Source organism: Tinamus guttatus, unplaced genomic scaffold, assembly GCF_059628265.1.
Source record: "Tinamus guttatus ecotype Peru unplaced genomic scaffold, ASM5962826v1 Tinamus_guttatus_pri_ptg000530l, whole genome shotgun sequence".
NCBI lineage: Eukaryota > Metazoa > Chordata > Aves > Tinamiformes > Tinamidae > Tinamus > Tinamus guttatus.
In genome coordinates this window covers 6057038-6077570 of record NW_028289064.1, presented here as the reverse complement: position 1 = coordinate 6077570, position 20533 = coordinate 6057038, and the positions used below count along the sequence as shown (strand labels likewise).

General features: G+C 42.0%; 1 protein-coding gene across 2 annotated transcripts in view; it reads left to right on the top strand.

Annotated features, from left to right (window-relative positions):
• Positions 1–20294, top strand: part of MLLT10 (MLLT10 histone lysine methyltransferase DOT1L cofactor) — a 116987-nt gene extending 96693 nt beyond the window's left edge. The window contains exons 13-21 of one of the 2 annotated variants that reach the window (XM_088533977.1): positions 6382–6499; positions 7733–7805; positions 12571–12725; positions 14349–14531; positions 14953–15041; positions 15163–15494; positions 18123–18225; positions 18816–19028; positions 20011–20294. In XM_088533977.1, the coding sequence (XP_088390103.1) occupies positions 6382–6499; positions 7733–7805; positions 12571–12725; positions 14349–14531; positions 14953–15041; positions 15163–15494; positions 18123–18225; positions 18816–19028; positions 20011–20055 (1311 nt within the window). In that variant the 3' untranslated portion in view covers positions 20056–20294. Of the gene's footprint in view, positions 1–6381; positions 6500–7732; positions 7806–12570; positions 12726–14348; positions 14532–14952; positions 15042–15162; positions 15495–18122; positions 18226–18815; positions 19029–19993 lie in introns of both variants that reach the window. The other variant, XM_088533978.1, reaches the window with a different exon arrangement.
• The last annotated feature ends 239 nt before the right edge of the window (positions 20295–20533 follow it).

The following is a 20533-nucleotide window of genomic DNA, read 5'->3' as shown; positions in this document are numbered from 1 at the left end:
AATATTTTTAAATTATTTCAGATTTTAGAGAATATCCAACTCACTAAAAATGGAGGGGGAGAGTAAACTGGCAGTACAGTTGAGATTGTAGCTTTTTCGCATTATTGGAAGATAGACTTTATACCCATGTGGTTTATAATGACTTGATGTGCCCTTGTTGTACAGTGGACAGAGGTATAAATTAGTTTCTGTAGGTGTGCCATTAATTTTTCATTTTGCCTTTCAATTCCCACTGTGTTTCCCAGTTGCATTCATTCATGCCTCTTGGAAAATATTTGAGTGTTGTTGTCTCAAGGGTAGATGGTTTCATTTAATAGAAGGATTTATTTGTGCATGTTAATCAAAACAATTGATTCTCAAATACAGTATTTTATTATTAGCTTGTTCATAGGCAAGAGTCTTCATCACAGCTAGAGTTTGAAGGGTTTTTGCTACTGTTTTATAATTGTGCTATGGATAGATTAACTGTGTGTCATGTATACAGCTTTGCCAACAGACATTAATTATAATAATTTTTATGTCAACTGAATGCTCTTTTTGATTGAAAAGTTGCTTTTTTTTCTAAGAAATAACACAACCTCTTCATGATCTCATTTCAACTCTTCTGGCATCCTAATTAAGCTTTTCAGTTAATTCTTTTATTTCAGGCAGTTGGTGAAAACATTTTCTACTGTCTAAGTTTTGGGATTTGGGACTTTTTTTTTTTGATTTCTTTGTAAAGTCCTACTCATTTCAGAAAATTGCAGCTTTGTGGTTGTAGAAAACTTTCAGAACTTGAAAGTGCTGCGATAGTAATGGTGGCAGATGGGATGGGGTGTCTTTTCAGTTCTAGTATTCCTTTCAGAAAATGAATAAGTAAAAGACTGCAGAGGATATTTGGGGTTATGCATTTTGCTGATGGAGCTATGGTAGCAGATGAAATGAGATGAGCTGTACGGAGTACCGTGTAGGCAGTTTCCACTTTCAGTGCTGTAGGTCCTTTTAGTTAAGGAGTCAATATAGTTTTATAGTTTTAAAGTTAACTGTATTTAGCTAATGAACATGAAATGTACCGATTCATTTAAAAACACGTAGGTAGTGCTTATGCTGTTGCATTTGACTTCCAGAAGCATGGAAACAAGGTTTTAATAAAAGTTTTCCGTGTTGTCTCCAATTCCATTGGTATTTATTGGCATACAAGAAAATATACAGGAAAGCTTGACTTTTTTATGTAGGAAATGAGGACAAGATGATCATTTTTAAGCATACTCCATGTTTGTGGTGAAAATATTGAAGGCTTGCATTGCCATAAGTGATGCATGAAAAGCTGTTGCTTTTGGCATGAGTTTGTCTTGGGTTTGCTCTGAGTATTGCAAGCTACAGTACGTGCAGCCTGGTCACTCGTTCTGTGGGAGTGTATTTCACACCGTGTGAACAGCTACACGGGAGGATGTGCAGCAGTGGCTGCCCACGTCCTCCAAGGGAAATTCTGTGGAGGAGCCAAGGTGCTTGGGAGGGACGAGGAAGCAGCAGGATTTTCTTTCCCATCGCGCTGAATACCAAGAAGAGTGGTCTGTGATGTGCTCCCCATAATGTAACTGGCCTTCCAAAACTGTGGAGATAAAATCACTTTGTTCAGATGTCTAAGCTCAATGGTGAAAATTAAGGACAGGTTGCTTTTGCAACAGCTTTTTAGCTGTGCAGAAAAAGCAGTTGTCTTTAATAACATTATGTATATCACATGAATATCTTTGGATGTCTAAGCTCATTTAATCAGAACACAGGTTTTATTTTTGATGTTGTTATTAATACTGTATGTTTCAGATGAATATTGCTTTTGACATTGACTAAAATATATCAGTTTAAGATGACTTCAGAATTTCCTAGATGAAATGCGCTTCTGCTGACTGGCCGAGTCAAGTGTTTGAATTTTCTCCCTTATTTCATGAAGCAAGATTGTTGTATGTAAACATTAGTAATATTTTCTCAAAAGTATAAAAGAAACTCCCTTAGAATACTTAGCTGAACATTTCATTTGGGATATTTATTTACTTTATTTTCTAAAAAATCCTGTATCAAATCTTTTGTATACTGCTTTGAGAAGTATTTTACTGTATACTTTTGAAATGTGGTTTACCACCAAAAATGGTGCTAGACTCATGGAGGGGAGAAAAAAAGTGTTATCAATAAATATTATGACACCAGGCACGTTAATATGGTAATCGTATTTAAGGAGCAGGCAGTTCAGGAGCAATGATGTTTTTATTTTAAATGAGAATCTTTTAAATCTTTTAAAATTATTTTTGACAAGTATGTATGGACTAGAGTAAGTAATTAAATATTCTGCAGGTAATTGTAAAGCATCATCGAAGTATTGTAATGTAAAACTACAATATAGAAATAGTTATTTTTGTAGAACAAGAGGAAAAGATATGTTGGTTGAATATAAAGTATTAAGAAGTTGTCTTGGGATTGGTTGTTAAGGCCATCCTTGTTGTCCTAGCATGAAAGGAGGAAAGTTCAGTAATGGTTTAAGTACCATTAAATCCCTCCCCTTGCTTTATGGAAACTCAACTGTAGGCATTTCAGCATTAGCCTAAACAATGGTTTTGAATATGTTAAGCCCCTAACAATTAGGGAGCAGTTTGGGGCATTGAATAATGTGGAATGATGCAATTGAACCTGACAGCTTCAACAGTCGGCCTACTCATGGGACCTGAAAGTTGTTCACACTTGGTTTCATCTCTCATCACATGCTGAGTATTAAAACCTTACTGGGGTGCAGCAGAGACAGCAATGGGGCCTGTTATCAGAAAATACTCCATAGCATAAAAGTCGAAAAGAACAGGGACCGGACATGCCCAAAGGGTCTCCTTTGGAGACCTTTCTTAAGTAATAGTATACAGCTTTTTTTCCTTTTTTTTTTTCTTTTTTTTTCTTCTCTTTTCTTTCTTTTTTTTTTTCTTTTTTTTTCTTTCTTTTTGATTTAATTTTCTAAGGATCTGTTTTCCCTGTAAAATTAAGCTAATATATAGTTAGGCAAATTTAGGAAACTTTTTATTCATACTGCTAGGGAAAAATACTATTTTGGCATGATGTAGAAATGTAATAAACATGGTGTATTTTAAGCATTTCACAGGATTATTTTCATATATGGGTTAAATTTAGTTAGCTTAAATATACAATTTTTATATTAATTGAGGAACACTTTTTTGAGGTAAAGGAAGTGCTTCTAAAACATTATTCTTATTGCAGGCAGGTATTCCTTGAACGACCCTGTGTCTTCATTCTGTGCTGCTTTTGCTGCTTATTACTTTACTGACTTACTGAACATGCCATGTATGAAAGCAATATAGCACATACCTACAGATAGGCTTAGACCCTTCTGCTAAAATGCTTTTCAAGAAAACTTGCATTTTTTCAGAATAAATACTTAGCAGTTTCTTCATTAGTTCATGCATTTTCATCACATGTTGTATGTTGACTGCTTAGGGATCTGTTGAAATAAAGAATACTACAGCTTTAAAAGTGCTGCATTTCAGAAGATGTTTCAATCCTGTGACCTTAATATATATTGACAAGATGATTGCGCATTTTTAATAAATGCTTGCTGCAGCCTGTTTGGACTGCGAGTGAAACATGAAGCTCCTATTTCACCTTTAAATAATGTAGTGCTCCTCTACCGCCTCTGCTTTCCTGTCAGATGAAGCTGTCACATACATAAAACTTCTCAAATCTTTATTTTTTGTCTTACCTCCAGTTCCTTGAGCAATTTTATTAATGACTTTCCCCTCTGAGGGCTGTGCAGGATACCTGAGGTCAGGAGCACTCCTGCAGTTCCAGCTTGTTGTAGGGCTCCTCTACTGGCCTGTTAAAGTGTAAACAGGGGTGAGTTTAGCGTGAACCACCACTTGTGAAAAAACGCAGGTTCTTAGATACTGTTTAAATCATGCTGAGTCTTTTGATCTATTAGCCCACTTAGCAAACATTGTTCAATTCCTTTGATGTCTTCTGTTTTCTGATGTGATGGTTACTCAACACAGGTTAGCAACTCAAGATTCTTAGATATTCTGAATTTAAGTAAATTCTTTAAGGTGTTTGTGCTTGCTTTGGTTCAATAAACGTGTGCTGATGCTAGATGCCTTGCCATTATAAGTTAATATATAGTTGTTGTTAGACAGTTTTAAGTAGCAAATTACACAGGAGAGTGAGAGTAAAAACAGCAGTTTCTGCATAAAATGTGAGCAATATGCTCACTAGCATTAAGAAAGAAAAACCTGTTTTGTAGAAATCTTCTACAACTAAATATAAATGTATGTGTAGATTTTTTTAAATTACATTCACAGCCTCGGCCATTTTATTTGCATTAAAAATGTATAGATTTATATTTTGCTGCTCTTATCAGATTTGGAAGGAAGTAATGGTTGTACCCAGAAATTACCATTTTGTTAGGTTTTTTTTCAGTGATAGAATTTGACAAAAACGATGTTGTTGGGTTTTGTTTTTTTGAGAGGAAACCAGGAAAACAATTGCAGGTTTCTAGTGAACAATAATGGTTGAGTTGGAATTGTGCTATAGGTGTTTATTGAGGAAAGCAGCAGGAGTTGTGCAGTATTGCTTCCTCCATCAGTAAGTGTCATAGTAGTAATGTGCCGTATTTCTGGAGTTTGTTGGCATACCCAGGTAGGTGGGAATGCCTCTGTTACTTTAAGGGTTATGACTAATTCAGATTAATTCTACTGGAGATGTGTAATTCAGCAAAGGAAAAAAAGAAGTCAGATGGGAAGTGAAACTTTGGGCCCATGTGTTGTGATCTTACACGTACCTTTAAAATGAAGAGTGAAAAAAATCATTTAAAATAATTTCTTGTTGCATTTTCTTGTTACATTGTGATAGTAGGAAAACTTAAGTATCAGGCACAATTTCTCACTAGTATATAGTAAATAAAGCATCATTGAAAACAGTTGTGTGAATTCATAAAAGTCCATTCATCAAGTTTAATATGTTGGCTGAAAGCCAAAACTTAATGGTAGTGTGTGATTCTTTCCAGAGACATAGTTTATACTCTGCAATATTTTGCTGTAATAACCAGTATGTTTCCCGCGTCTCTTGTGTGCAATTATACATGTCAAAATGTCCCACAAATTGAGTTCCTTACTCTTCACCTTTTTTTCCCTCATACTTAAAAAAAAAAAAAAAAAAGTTTCTTTTGTAAAGCTTGTTTACATTTTCTTCTAAGATTTATTTTAAAATTTGTGACCTCATAGGTTGTGTGCCTGTGATTATTTCTTTCCCCTCTAAATACTATAATCTTGTATTTGTTCTGAAATATTTTTTCTATTGGGCAAGAAAATGCAGAAAATGTCATCATCAGCGGGGTTGCTTTTCTTTGACTGTGTGTCTCAAACTCAGCATTTAACGTGTCTTTTCTTCGAAAGGGGAAAAAGTGTAAGCAGCCAAGGAAAAGGTATTTTTATTGCATTGGATTATGCAAGATTTTGGCCAGCCTCCTCAGCTTCATCTGTTTAAGGGTTCATTTTCGCTTGTTTGGCACAAGTCCCAGCAGAGACCTTCAGAATTGTGGTTAGCAACATGAATGAACACAAACTTTGGGAGCTCTTCAATAAGTAGAGCTGGCCAACTGCCAAAAATACAGTTCCTTATATGGGGTCAGGGCAAAGCCGTGATTCGTTGAGCCCCCTATTGTATAGAAAACATACTTGTAATGGCTGTTTGCGTTCTTTAAAATAAAAACAAAACAAAACAAAAAAACACCAGGCTTCCAAGCCTATCAAAATAGGAAGTAACAAAATAGTGTGCAGGTTTTACTAATGACGGCGCGGCGCAAAGGAAATATGGCTCTGTGCAGTTAAACTGGAGAGCTGAAAGTTGAACCTTTTGACCTCCCCAGCCAGCTTGTGATGTAAGGAACCCAAGCATTTGTGAGACATCTGTTGTCTACCTGCCCTTATTTTGTAAATGGTTTAATAAGATTAAATAATTAGTAGGATAACCACATGGTCGCCATGCTACTAAGTCCCAGCATGGAGCGTGTGCTGCAGGGTGGTGAGGGTGTCCTGCTGCATGCGGCCTCTTCTGAAATGCAGTTTTGCTATTTTTAAGATCTGCTATGGTGAATTTTTACGAGAAGATTTTTTTTTTTATTGTTGTTATTTTTATTAATCTACCAGAGATAATTGTAAACCACACTGTAAGGCTTGATGTATTTAAAAGGTATTGCAATTCTATTTCTATACTCCCAGATGGAAAATAGTAACGCATTTGAAAGAAGAAAAAAACGTTTTTAAAGAATTGTGCGCTAGGAAAACTTCCCTAGCACAGCTTTAGCACCCTCCCTGCTGCCGTGTCTGCAGGGCTGAAGCTGTCGCTGTTCCCTTGCAGGCCAACGCGCTGCCCGGCTCCTCGCTCGGCCTGGCCCCGTCGCACCTGTACGGCAGCCGGCTCGCCGCCTCCTCGGCCGCGGCCGCGCTCGCGGCGCAGTCCGAGAGCGCCCAAGCAGGTAAGCGGCCCGCGCTGCTCCAGCCCGTGCTGCTGGCCGGGCCTCCGCGCTTTCCCAGAGCCTAACTTCTAGTTTTGGGATACACACTTGCTTATTAAATGTCCCTGTGTAGTTGTTAGTAAATTCTTGGTTGCCCTGAAGAAGAGCTGCGGTTGCTTTTCTTTTTTTTCTTTACCGTCTAAAATGTAAATGCTTCAGCAGAGCCATCAGCAGGCAGGAATGCAGCAGTGTCCCCTGTGACTGGCGTGATTGATGTGCCCCGCTCGGGCTCCTTGCTGGGCTCCGGCCTCTGGCGGGGGGAGCCCTCAAACAACTTCCTCCGCGTCATTCCCGCAACGTTGCGCGCTGCAGATGCCGCCGCAGAGCTCGCCTGGCCCTCAGGAACCCGGCCAGTGTTTCTCTGCGGCCGTCGGGTGACATCCGGCCTCCGCGGGCGTTTTAACGAGTCCCGGCCTCGGCGCCTCCCCCTGGGACCTGCAGACACGTCCCCAGGCCGGGGGGCCGGCCGCGTCCTGCCCCGCGCGGGTCAGAGGTCGCGCGCCCCGGGCGGCGCGCGGGGTTACTTTATGGAGAGGCCACAGGGAAAATAACCCTTTTGAGCCCTTCCAAGCAAAACGCTGCCGTATATTTAATGAGGCCCTTTTTTTGGGGTTGTTTTACTACCTTTTTAGCAAGGGGCTTGCCTGTGCTTTTGCTTATAAATAGGAATTTGTGAGTTATGTACTTTCATAAAGTTTTCGGTAAATCTGTGGCAGAGCCCGTGCTTGTTAGATGGCAGCGGCAAGTTTAATGTGTTATATATTTTATGAGTTGGTTTGGGATGCAAAGTGCTTAAAAAAAAAAAAGGAAAAAAAAAAGAAAGAAAAGGCACAAAGCCTTGGGATTTGCTGTGATAAGCATACAGATTAGCTGTCCGCAGCTGTGATTCATTACTTTCACCGTAGAAATTAAAAGTGGCTGAGGGGAGGGCACTGCAAATGCAAACCACACTTCTGTGCTGTAAAACTGAAAGGAATGAAAGAAGGGAACATAATCCATGGCCTGGTACACCCTCGGAAATGTGTAAGGACAACACCTTACACGCCACAGTTCAGCAGTCTTAAACTACCCACGTATTTAGTCTGTGATGCTGAAGAAGCTAAGATTTAAGTTATTTTAAAAATGCCTACGTCGGCTTTGAAACTCTGACCTAATAAGAGTTGATTTATCAGCTGTGAAATATTTACACTGCAGATCAAGATGTGGGAGATAACGGCCGCAGCCTTGCTGGCAGAGGAGGTTCACCCCGGGGAAGCCTCTCGCCACGGTAAGCGCTGTTTGCACTGCAGAGAGCAGGCGGGGGAAGCGTCTCGGCATTTGGAAACTTCATTATCTTTTATTATGTGTTATGTGTTTAAGTAGTATGCGTTTGTGTTTATATATATTTGAAAAAAATGTCTAAATCGATACATTCAGATAGCTCCAAATAGTTTGAAACTGATCTTTATATTAAATGAGATTAGGTTTATAAGTTAAAGAACTTTACTTAAGATATGGGGACAGCATTTAAAAAGATTTATGTATGTTCTTTGCCACATTTATTGATAATCTCCATGGATTTGTTGCCGTAATCATACTCTCATTTCAAACGTGCAGAAGGTCTAAAATCCCATAGACTTGCACATTACAAAGATCACAGTAATAAGACTTTCCGAGAAAATAAACAGTAATAAAATTATAGGAACAATTATTCCCTTCTGCTTCCCTAACTGCTCCAAATATGCAGCAACTGTCTGTGGGGGGGGGGTGAAAAAAAACTTTTCTGATGTACTTGACCTCTACTAAAGAAATTTGACATAGGAATTTTGCTACTAGGATTGTGCCTCATTATTTTGTTTTTATATTATTTGCTGTTAAAATCCCAAAATTGCTTTTAAAATGAGTTTGGGAATTTTTTCATGTATTTTAAGCAATATTTTGTATTTAGGACCTTATTTTCTGTACTGGATTCCTTATAAATTACGTTGTTATTATTTAGGCAGTAACCACAGGGAATTTTATGTTGAAAAGGATTTTAGGATAGCTAAAAAAAAGTCTACAGTTATGCAGATGCAGCATTGTAACAATGAATTTTATTTTTACAGCCGAAGATTATCATAGTAATTTATAGAAAATATATTCAAATTAGATGATTTAATATACATGTGCAATTTAAATTAATATGCATGTGTTGTTGATCTGTATTATGTTCTTTAATTAAGCAAATGACTTATTGACTCGGATGAGCCTGTTCTTTATAATATGTAGGTGGTATTAGCGTTTAAGTTTTCTAATGCTTGTTACTTCTAAAAGAATAAAGAATTTACAAATTAGTATTCTTTAAGTATATATATTTACTTTAACATAAAAATCTTTAAGTGTGTACATGCATCTATCCATACACACGTGCATATACGTGTGTGTGTGTGTACACCTGCACACACGTCCATCACTAAGTTGAGAGATTTTTGCAAAGGGAAGTGCTCAGAGCATAGGGAGGGCGAGAACCTTGATTACATTGGCACAAGAGGTTTGTCTCTTTCAATTCCTTACGATCTGTAAGCACAAGTTTTGTGCTGTCTGGGTTGATGTGCACGTGCCTGGTTTTTCTATGTCATAGAATCATAGAATTGTTAAGGTTGGAAGGGACCTCTAGAGATCCAGTCCAACCCCCTTGCACATGCAGGGTCACCTGGAGCACGTGGCACAGAACTGCGTCCAAGCAGTGGGTTTTCAAGATCTCTAGAGAAGGAGACTCCACAGCCTCTCTGGGCAGTCTGTTCCAGTGCTCTGTCACCCTCACTGTTAAGAAATTTTTCCTTAAGTTCCTGTGGAACTTCTGGTGTTTCAGTTCTGAGGTATTAGCCTATAGCCATGCTTGACGTGGCTTTAGAGAGAACATTTGGGAAGTTAAACATCTTAAAAGCAGTATTTCGACTGAGCATATGCTCAATATATGTAGTGCCCAGTGCTTATAACATGTTCAGGTTTCATGTGATTTTCGTGAGTTGGGCAAAGCAGAACTCTGTGGTGCTATAGCCATCTCAGCCCAAAATTCCACATCCTGCTCAAGGTATGGAAGCACTGTCAGTGTACAAAGAACAGACACGGCGACCCCCCAGGCAAAAGCTATTTAAAAACAAGGGAAAAAAGAAAATCGCTACTGTAGTTCCAATGAAAAAATGTATCCTGAAATATGCAGCATGGAAAAAATCTAGAAAACCTATTCATTCACTTAGGCTCAGTACTCGGCACGTTCCTATATGGTGAGAAACGCCGTAGAAGGCGTTTCTAGCTGTTTCATATATATCATGCCCAGTGCTGTGTTGCTAGCGCACACAGCCTGCAGATGCTTCTAGAAAGTGCAGGTAACTCCCCACCTTCCCCAGTTGAATAAATAACTCTGGTTACATTAAAAATAGTATACAGTGAATGGAAAGTTGAGGTCAAAAATCTGATGCCCAAAAACTTTAAAATCCCGAACGTTATCTATTCCAGGTATAAAGTTTTTGTCCTGAAATTTCCTATTCCCTTTTCTTTGAATCTTATGAGATCCATAAAAAAACAGACACTTTTCTGAAAGAGCTGATTAAATTTCAAATAGTTTTTTAAAATAAAAGGAAATATGAAAATGATTACTGTTGATGACCAGAGCTGATTGTAGTTCTTCTGCAGTGACATATGTGATTCATGAACAGTATGGTCATTTCAGATTTCTAGCATTATATCTTTGTAACCCTATATTTCGAAAGTGTTTTTTTTCTTTAAAATTTTGTATCTGAAAGTATATGCTTGTGTTTTCTACACAAATATAACAAAATATGCTTTTCTTTCATATACATATATATACATTATTATATATATTATTATAATTATATATATTTTCATATACGTATATATACACACATATATACATATCTATATATATATATATATACACACATATACATACATATAACTGGTGTATGAAAGTTGTTTCCATTTTGCAAAGGAATTGCTCCTGTTTTCAAGGTAGTGCTTTTTTAACATAAGGCTTAATTGTAGGTTAAAAATTGTGGTATGTACTGTATTGAAATATGTATGTATGCCTATATATACATGGAGGCCTGTTGTACTATTAATTATAAACAAGAGAATATGCATGACCACGCCATAAACTTAAACACAGAACAGTTGTGAAAGTGAGCAAGATGGGACACACAAAAGGGAGGATTCCAGTCACGGGACCACGTCAGTTGCACGTGCACCGCGTTATAATGCTGTGGGAAGCGATGATAAAATCCTGCTTGGAATGAGGATTCAACCCTTGCATGCAGAAACTATACTGCATGTAATGGATTGAGTGGTGGATCATCTGGAAGAGGGTAGCTTGGCTAAAATTGAGGTGCAGAGAAATCTGGATTCTTTCCTCCTCCCTTACAGATTTCCAGATTTTATATAATCTCACATTGCTTTGCTTCCACATTTGTGAAATTGATAGGAAACCATCCTAGGCCCATCCAGAATTTTGTTGGTATTTTGTTACTAATGGAGTAGTCTGTTGATGTAGTATTATGGGTCCTCAGAAAGCATATAGAGAAAGGAGTTTCTTTGCTTTTTCTTTATTTTTATTTAGTGCGCTGTTTGCCTGGAGTATTTCTGGAGTATTTCCAGAATATTACTGCAGAAATCCTCCTTCTCATCATTTCAGCACAATGTGCAGACAACCTCTAAGTCCATTTTGACATGCCTGTGCTGAACTGCTAAATGCTGTTGACCTGTCATCTCCTGTGGGAAAACACCTTCGTTCCCTGGGGTGATGGGGGTTTTGTTTCTTTGTTTTTGTCTGTTTATTTTTCTGTTAGGTTTTTTTTTTTTTTCTTTAAGCAAGTTGTTCATTCTATATGCAAAAGAGGAATTACTTATAAATACCTACAGGGCTCTTAAGTTACATAGTTAAACCATTTTCTTTTAAATATCTCTTTACTCTGGTGCCTATCAAATGCTTGCCAGTCATTAGACAGCTAATGTGCTGTGACGGCTGCTTATTACACTAATCGTAATTAGCACACTGATTTCCTAAGCCCTATATGTTGTCCTGTGCTTGGGACTCTGGTGGTCTTTTTGGGAGGTTTGCAGTCCTTGTAGGTGCTGCAGCTGTGGGTCCTTGCAGCAGGGCCAGGAGCTGTTCCTGCAGCAGCGACTGATAGATAAGAATCTGAATGAGGTCACTGGAGTTGTTAAAGAACCAGTCAACTTTTAGTGGGATTTGGCATTGGTTCTAGATGAGGAGCGAGGCTGTACGTCCATGAAACAACAATTCTGAGTTTGAGAAATGCACTGAGCATCTGGATTTGCACAGAGATTAAACTTTGCCACTCGAATGGAAAAGAAGCCGTGTCTTAAAACCTGAGGGGTATCTAGCTCTCATAGTGGCTCTGTGCTGAATATTTGATTTCATCCTGAATGAGAAGAGACATGTGGCAAAGAGATTATTCTTTGAACCACGTGTGATCATGAGTAAAAAGAAAAGCAAGTATAGAGAGTGTGCACAGGAGGGGCAGGAAACAGCTTTAATATTCATTGAGTTCCTTGTGAAATAGCCTGATATGTGGTTTTACCTGTTCGGTTTTTGGTGGAATCGGGCAGTAGAATTATACATGCTCTTCTATGTGAAAGTGCCATTACTTTACAGGCTTTGTTAACTTATTTAGTTTTTCTTAACTTTCACTAAAAGTTTGAAATTCTTCTTAAGACAGGCGCTCTGTGTCTGTATACAATAGTATTTCTTGCTGTGGGAATAGCGTTGTATCATTTAATACAGCACAGTTTGCCAGGTCTGTGTGCTTTTTAGGGGCTTTCTGAGTTTGTATTCTCGTATGGAGGAGTGTTGTGCTGTTGCTCCTGTAAACCTTGGAACCAGGAGTTTTTAGTGATGTGGGGGAATTAGCTTGGTTTCAGCAGTGTAAGATATGCGGGTCATCTGGGCTGAAATAAAGTAAAAAACTTCAGCAGCTTTTTGCTAATACGTTACCTTTTTCCTTTAAACCCACAAATTCCAATATTTCCAACAGATCCCCTGTCAGCAGCTTACAGATTCGCTACGATCAGTCAGGGAACAGCTGTGGGGAAAACTTGCCCCCAGTCGCATCCAGCATCGAGCAGCTGCTGGAGAGGCAGTGGAGTGAAGGGCAGCAGTTTCTCCTGGAACAAGGCACCCCTAGTGACAGTAAGTACCTTCTCTGCTGCTTGTCAATGGTTGTCCAAGACTTTCTAAAGACTTATTTTCTGTTCTGAATGAAATACAATTGTAATATAGTTACGCAGTTGTTAGTGCAGCATTTGGCCTTGGTAGAGCGTAAGAGTTCTCAGTCGTTACCTCTGTCTTTATAGATGGGGAAATCGTGTCATGCGAGAGGAGGTACCTTGTGGATCGAGCTGGTTGGCTGTGGAATTTGCAAGTGAATTCTGGGGTCTTAGCTCCACTGCCATAAACCTCCCCAGCTCTCATAAACCAGTGATGAGCACAGTTCTTCATTTTGGCTTTACAGCATGTGATGTGGGTTGCCATAATGTTTCATTATTGCATTATTTTTGATATTTTAAGTCTAAAGTGCCTCTTTCTGTAGTTTAAAAACAAACAAGCAAACATCCAAACTCATTATTCTTACTGATGTCCTCCTCTGCTTTTGTGTCTGGGTTATATTCTGCTTCTCGTGCAAGTAACCAACTGGGTAAATAATTTATTTTTTCAAGTTATGTTTAATATGATGATCCACAAGTGAGTAAACTCAAAGCAGGAATGATGAGTAGATGTCTAGGATTCCTATATTCAACAATATGTTAGTATTACTGGAAACGATTACGTTTAAATATGCATCTCTTGATACCAGGTTAATTTTGTGTTATGTTTTACTGAACACATTATTTTTGTTGGTAGTATAAAGTGGTATCTAGTTGGTATTTTTATGAATGGTATCCTGACAAAAATGCTAATTGCGAGGAAATTCATGCAGAGATAATCCTTTAAACATGATAGCTGGAGGACAGGTTTAGCTAAGTCTTATTGCATCTCATTTGGGCTCACTGAGGGTTCCTTTGTATGTTCTTGAAGAGGAGGGATAAAAGCTAAATCCTTGGGAAATGACCAGATGTGCCTATACCAGTAGACTTATGTCTGTAGTAGGCCCAGAGGTCATGTTAAGCAAATACAATTTAGAATTAAAAAAAGTGGCCATCCCTGTGGCTTTACAGTCGCACCCGAGCGCTAGTTGGGGAATCCAAGTTGTGGAGCTCGAGTCTGAGCTGCGGAAACGCGCGGGGCAGGGGGGGCAGTGCCTGCAGCGGGGCAGGAGGGGCAGTGCCTGCAGCGGGGCAGGGGGGGCAGTGCCTGCAGCGGGGCAGGGGGGGCAGTGCGCAGGGAGGCCCTGGCTCCGGCCACCCGGGGGGAGCTGCTGCTGCCGCACGGAGACCTGCCGGGGGCAGAATCCTCCTCCGGGGCCGTGGGGATGTGTCTCTGCGTAAGCCCTCGTGATGTGGCTTGAAGCCAAAACGCTGCTGTGTCGGGCAGTTGCTGTCTCTTGTAACATACTTGTCCCAGCCCTTTCCATTGCACATAAGTGACCGTAAGCTTTTTTGTTTAAAGCCAAATTTCCCTAGTGTATTTTTCATCAATTATTTTGTTTATATTAATATTGGCAAATAATTTATGTATTTGTGTAAGTACTTGTTGTCAAGGTGTTACTCATTTTAAAAAGTTTTAGCAATATTGTGGAATCATGAGCGATCCTTTAGCTGAAAGAAAAACAAATTAGGCAGCTGTAAAAGATAAAACATGCTGCTTTTCTCTTAGTTTTAGGAATGCTTAAATCATTACACCAGCTTCAGGTGGAAAACAGGCGCTTAGAGGAGCAGATAAAGAATCTGACGGCTAAAAAGGAGAGGCTTCAGCTCCTCAATGCACAACTCTCCGTTCCCTTTCCAACGCTGACTTCCAATCCCAGCCCTTCCCATCAAGTGCACGCGTTCCCAGCAGGTAAGCAGAGCAAAGGGCTCAAGGGCCCAGGGAGCCAGAGAATGATTTATACGCAGTTGATGGGAGATGCATTCACATGGATAATGAGGATAGACTGGGGATTTTTTTAAAAAAATCTAACGTTTAAAAATAAATCAGAAGACTTGTGTGAAGCACAGGTGCTTTTTTCTGTGCGTGTTCTGTTTTACTTCAGTTTGGAGCACCTCTGTTTCAATCTTTTGCTTTACTGGTCATTTAGTTAATATTTTTCTAGTTGGCTTTGACTTTAAAACTGACTTTCTGCTAGCTTTATATGTTCCATGTTTACCTTTGACATTATTTTGAAATAATTATTCTGAATCTCTTTACACTTTATGAAAATTCAACAATTTAACAACCATGTTTTTCTTTTTGTTTCTTTGTTTTTTATTAATTTCTTTAGCACCTAGCACTGATTCTTTGAACAGCAGCAAGAGCCCTCACCTGGGAAACAGTTTTTTACCAGACAGCTCTCTGCCTGTGCTAAATCAGGTAACGTTGATCCGTTGCTCCCAAACACAGAGCGGCTGCGGGCCAGCCCTCCCCGGCCCCGCGCGCGGCTCCCGGCTGCGGCGCCGCGCGGCTCAGGGGCCGTGGCTTGTTCCCACGCCAGGAGATGACCTCGAGCGGCCAAAGCACCAGCAGCTCCTCGGCGCTCTCCACGCCGCCGCCCGCGGGGCAGAGCCCGGCGCAGGTGAACGGCGTGGCCGTGGGCGCCCTGGCGGGCGGCCTGCAGCCCGTGCCCCCCGCGCTGCCCGCGGTGCCCGCCGTGGGCGGCATCATCGGGGCGCTGCCCGCCAACCCGCTGGCCATCAACGGCATCGTCGGCGCCCTCAACGGGGTCATGCAGACGCCGGCGACGATGGCGCAGAACCCGTCTCCGCTGGCGCACGCGGCCGTGCCCCCCAGCGCCGCGCACCCGCTGCCCACGACGCTCAGCAACAGGTTGGTTTGTGCTCTGGGCACGGCGTCTGCTGTTCCTCGCTTTAACTGGTGGGTTTTAAGCTGCTTTGTGTAGAAATTTTATTTTTGTGTAACTTCTCGTTAGCTATGTAGGTTCTGCTGCCGATTTGTGAATGGAACTAAGAAAGGAATTTAATGAAGCATGAATAGTCAAGTTGGAGAAAAGTTGTTTTCTGTTGAGCTTTAGGGAATCACAGAGCTTCTCCTTTTCTTTTTAAATAGTGTCCTGCTTTTTAAATCAAGCACCATTCGTAATACAAATGTAATTACGTAAATGTGCTTGGGCTGTTTTTTCAGCTCGGAAGAGAGTATCCCTGGTGCTGCCACTTGGTCTCCCAGGGTTGAAGGGTCCCTGGCAGTGCTGCCATTTGTTGCAGTATGAAGGGGAGGAGGGGGAGAACAGTGTGTGCAACACGGAGTTGAGGATGCAGCGGGCCCTGCCTGACCGCAGCGGCAGTGCACTTGCATGGTGCTTTCACGCTCCCGGGCCTGACACAAAGGTAGTTCAGTGGCATTCGTAAGGGGTTTTAAACCCATGAAAAGATCTGTGCTTGTTTGTAGTAACCAGCCCTTCCCCCTAAGCAGGGCAGTGAGCAGTGCAAATCACTGCTGCTCGAGCTGCAGGGCAAACAGGTAACAAAAGGAGCTGCCTTCCGAGAAGGGGAAGGGGCTGCGTGGTCTGGAAGGAGTTGGGGGCAGATCTGGGGGCCTGGGAGAACTCAATTCCTTCCTCCCGTTCCACTTGTCCCGAGCCTCCTCACATCGTCCTTCCCCTTAGGAGAGAGATCGGCAGTTCTGTGCAGAAACACAAGCATGCAAATAGGCAGTGAGTTGTTTAAAGTAATCTTTTAGGACATTATGGTTTAATGGTATTTATGGATATTAGGTCTGTGATTACCTACTGAAAAAAAAGGCATTTGTGTTTGAAAAGATGGAAGGGATCCCAGCTTTTCTAGCTGCTTTATTCATTTTCTTTTTTTTTTCCTCACTGTTCCTTACTCAGTTCCTGAGCGTTCGTGGACAGTAGCCTTGTCTGGCATTGCTTCACTGGGCTCACAAACCTGCTGCTTTCACACGTGCTGCTGTTCTGGTGTGCTCTGGCATTTGGGCTGAGGAGGTTTATATCACATAAAGAAAATACAAATTTCCTAGGCTAAACAGAAGACATTCCCATATTGAAAAGATACCTCCTCTCTTGATTATCAGAGGTCTGCTGAAAACACTGGAACTTTGAGCCACTTTAGTACCAATAGGACTAACCAGTTTTATGTGGCTTTGCACACCCCCATGTAGTGTCACAGGGCCTTGGTCGTGTCCAAGCGCCTGTGTCTTCGCGTGTGACTTGGGTTCTGCCTTCACTGCAAAAGCTCTTGCGTGTCCCGCGCTCCGCGTCGCGCTGCGGCAGCCGGGAGCCGCGGAGGCTCCGCGCCCGGCGCCGCTCCCGCCGCTGTGCGGGGAGGCTCCCGCGCGCGGCCCCGCGCCGTTGCTCCCTCAGTAAGATGGTTTTAGTACATTTTCCCCCACAGTCTCATGTTTTATCAAGCTCATCCAAAGGACCCGCTGGGTCTCTTTCGTTTTGAGATGTTTCATGATGACCTCCTTTTTCTATGAGATTTCAGTGTTTTTCGTTGTATGTTCAAGAGGAAAATGTTCAGGCAAGCACGTAGTAGAGTTGATAGTAGTAAATAGTGAAGTAGTAGAGTCTTAGTAATAAGATGCACGTTCCTTACACTGTTTCTTCCATTACAAACTCTGTTCTGCGAAGACCCAAGAAAGACCCTTTCTTTTAGTGGAATTATGCTGTAGAAAGGCCCTAATGTAACTTTGGTGGAGGGAAAAAAAAAAAGAAAAAAGAAGGGGCAAGAAAGCTTAGAGGCAGTTTCCACTGGTTGATACTACTGTATCTGAAACTGCATGGAACAATTTTTGCTCCTGCCCCTCTGGAGTTCAGCGCTGTTTCAGTTGCAAATCACTGACTATTTCTTTCAAAAACTAGGATTTAATGTAACGGCCCAAGGAGGAGGTTACGGTGACCAGGGCACAGGCTGGCACGTTTGCTGCTGAGCTGGTCGGAGCCTCGTGGACATGGTCACACCACCTGGTGGGGGACCAGTTCGGAGCAGGATTCAGTCAGTGTTCCTTAGATGATGGAAAGCCACAGGAGACAGCAGCTCTACTTTCATATCTTTCTGTACTGTTCTATAATTAAAAGAATTCCCAGATGTTACTGTAATTTGTAACTTCTGAGCTTCAGAATATGTTCAGGCAGTTTCACATGGAAAATGCTTTTAGACATCACCACCATGGTCTGAGTTTAAAATAGCCCATAGCAGAGAAGTTACAGGGTAGACCCTGCTCAGAGTGAGTGCCCGGGGTCTGGACAGGACTTGCAGGGGGGTTTGGGAAAGGGGAGGGACTGACCATGTCTCTGTGTGTGTGTCAGCAAAAACGTAAAGGAGCAGATGAGCTGTTCCACGTTGGACATAGCGTGCAGCCAACGTGCCAGCTGGGAGCCGCGCGTTGGCACGCGTCTGTCTCGCAGTGGGGAGCGGGAGTGAGGGGTTCCCTGCTCCCGTGTAAACTCCAGTCTTGCCCTGTCAAACCCTGCAGTGCCTCAGGCCTGGGACTGCTCCCTGACCAGCAGAGACAGCTCCTGCTCCACCAGCAGCACCAGCAATTCCAGCAGCTCCTGAGTACTCAGCAGCTCACGTCAGTAAGTTTGACACGTTCCCAGCTGTGAGGGGTGTTTGGAGGTGATGCAGTCTGTGCCCCTGCCCGCGTGCCCTGCAGGGAGCTGCTCCCGAGGGCCTCTCACAGTCCCGGCCATCTCCTGTGGACATGGGGGCACCTCTCGCAACCTCCACTGAGGGCAGTACAATTTGGGACTTTGTGGTTCTAGCGATCAGTTATCCCCCGATTCCACTGTGATTATAGCAGAAAAGAACGAGCTGGCTCTGCTCTGCCCCACAGAATTCCTGTGTGCCCCTTGGCAGCTGTTTCAGCTCTCTCTGGTGCTGATTGCCCAGTTTTAGTACTTGGACACACGTGATTTGATACTCTTCTTGGATGCTTTTTCTGCCAGGAGCCTGGCACAGCCAGCAGACTGAGCTGAGCTGCTGCTGAGCTGCCCATCTCCAGCAGGGTAACAGGCACTTTGAGGAATTTCATTAGCGTAAGCTAAATTAACTAGCATTAAGGTAGTGCTTGCCCTGGCTAAAAATCTGGACAAGCAAGAACCCAGGGAGGATCTATTCTTTGTTAGTTAATTCTTGATTACCGTTTTTTCCCCTCATCCAACCCCAGGAACAGCACCAAGCCCTTCTGTATCAGTTAGTCCAGCAGCAGCACCATCACCACCAGCACCACCAGTCGGACGTGCAGCAGCTGCAGATCCCTGGCGGGGCCCAGATCCCCATCAACAACCTGCTCTCGGGCACGCAGGCGTCGCCGCTCAGCGCAGCCACCACCAACCCCTTCCTCACAATCCACGGAGAGAGTGCAGCTCCCAAGGTGACAGTAAGTATATTTCTCACCTCGTTTTGAACGGGAGTCCCTTCATGATGTAATTAGAAGATAAGCAACAAGTTGTGGGCATGTATTCATGTATTAAGGATTTTTTTTTTTTATTCTAGTGTGGGTATGTTTTTTGATTGCTTAAGGCTTCAGTAATAGTTACTGAAGTCCAGAGGTTGAACAACTTCCCTCGCTTATTACAGCAGTAGAGCTTTTCCTGGACAGATAAGTTCTTGGAGAAGACCTGAAGTGGCAACACAGTGAGAAAGGAAAGTTGTTTTGCAACATCGGGGCCAAGTGCCTGCAAACTTCTCCCTTCTACTCACAAATATTGAGCACGTTCTTCTACCCAGATTTTTGTGTGCAGATACTGTCATTTCTAACAGGGTTCTAACAGGGTTCCGTACTGTGATACTGCAAACTGTCCTGCAGAAGCCAGTGATACCAGGTTCAAGGAAATCTTGAATGTCTTCCAAACAAAACACTTGCTTCTAAGTGTTTTTAATTGCATTTTGTTTTCCAAAGAAAAAAAAAAAACATTTTTTTTCTATCTCATTTATGAATGGAATTTAAACAATTTCCAACAGTTGAGAGCGGTCAGTGCAGGGGGGGTTCCGCGCAGCCCCGCTGGCCGCGCAGGAGCCTCTTCACGGTGACTCTGCAGGGCTCCCCGTCGCGCAGGTGCCGCTGGAGCGGCGGATCCAGCGAGGAGGGAGGTGGAGGCCAAGGTCATGTTTCATGGTGCTGGCTCCCTGCGAGTCTGTTCCCTTTCCTTCAGTTACTTGTCTCCTTTCCCACGCTTGCTTCTGTGATACAGGTTTCTTTACAATGTGAGAATCATTTTGTTTATTAGATAGTGGTATTAATTTAATCTTAGCTGTGGTCTTTTCCAGGGTGTATTTCAATTCTGCTTTGTCATTTGCATTAATTTAATTTTACTCTGTATTTTATAATCTGATTTTTAGAAGTATTTTCTCTTGCACAGAGGCTCAATGATAAAACTGGACCAGTTGCACCAGAGAAGAGTTGACGTTTGACTGGTGCTGAGAGCTGCCCGTCCTGCTGTTAAGGCACTTCCTCCCAATGCTGATGCAGTCCTGCTGTCTGCAGGGCTGGAGAAATGCAACAAGGAACTCGTACTGCACAGCTCAAGGTTCATAGGCTTCAATAAGGATCTTTTTGGTAGGCTTTGATTTACTTACTTGTTGCACTAAAATGGAAGTACTTCATGTTTCAGACTGTGAAAAGATAAAATTCTGCAAATCATAATTTTATGTCCATATGATGGTACTAAGTACAAATTCAAACACAGAAAAAATATGTATGTTTGATTCTTGAGAACTACTCTTATTCTTGATTCAAAGGCTATTGACTCTCTGCAGTCTTGGATTACTTGGGTTTCAAAGCAGTAGTTTTAAAAACAGCCCCCCCTTCCCCAGCCAGTCTGATCTGCTGCAGTTGCAATTCTCCCTTTTAGACTAAGCTGGCAATGGCAGCCTGGACTTGCT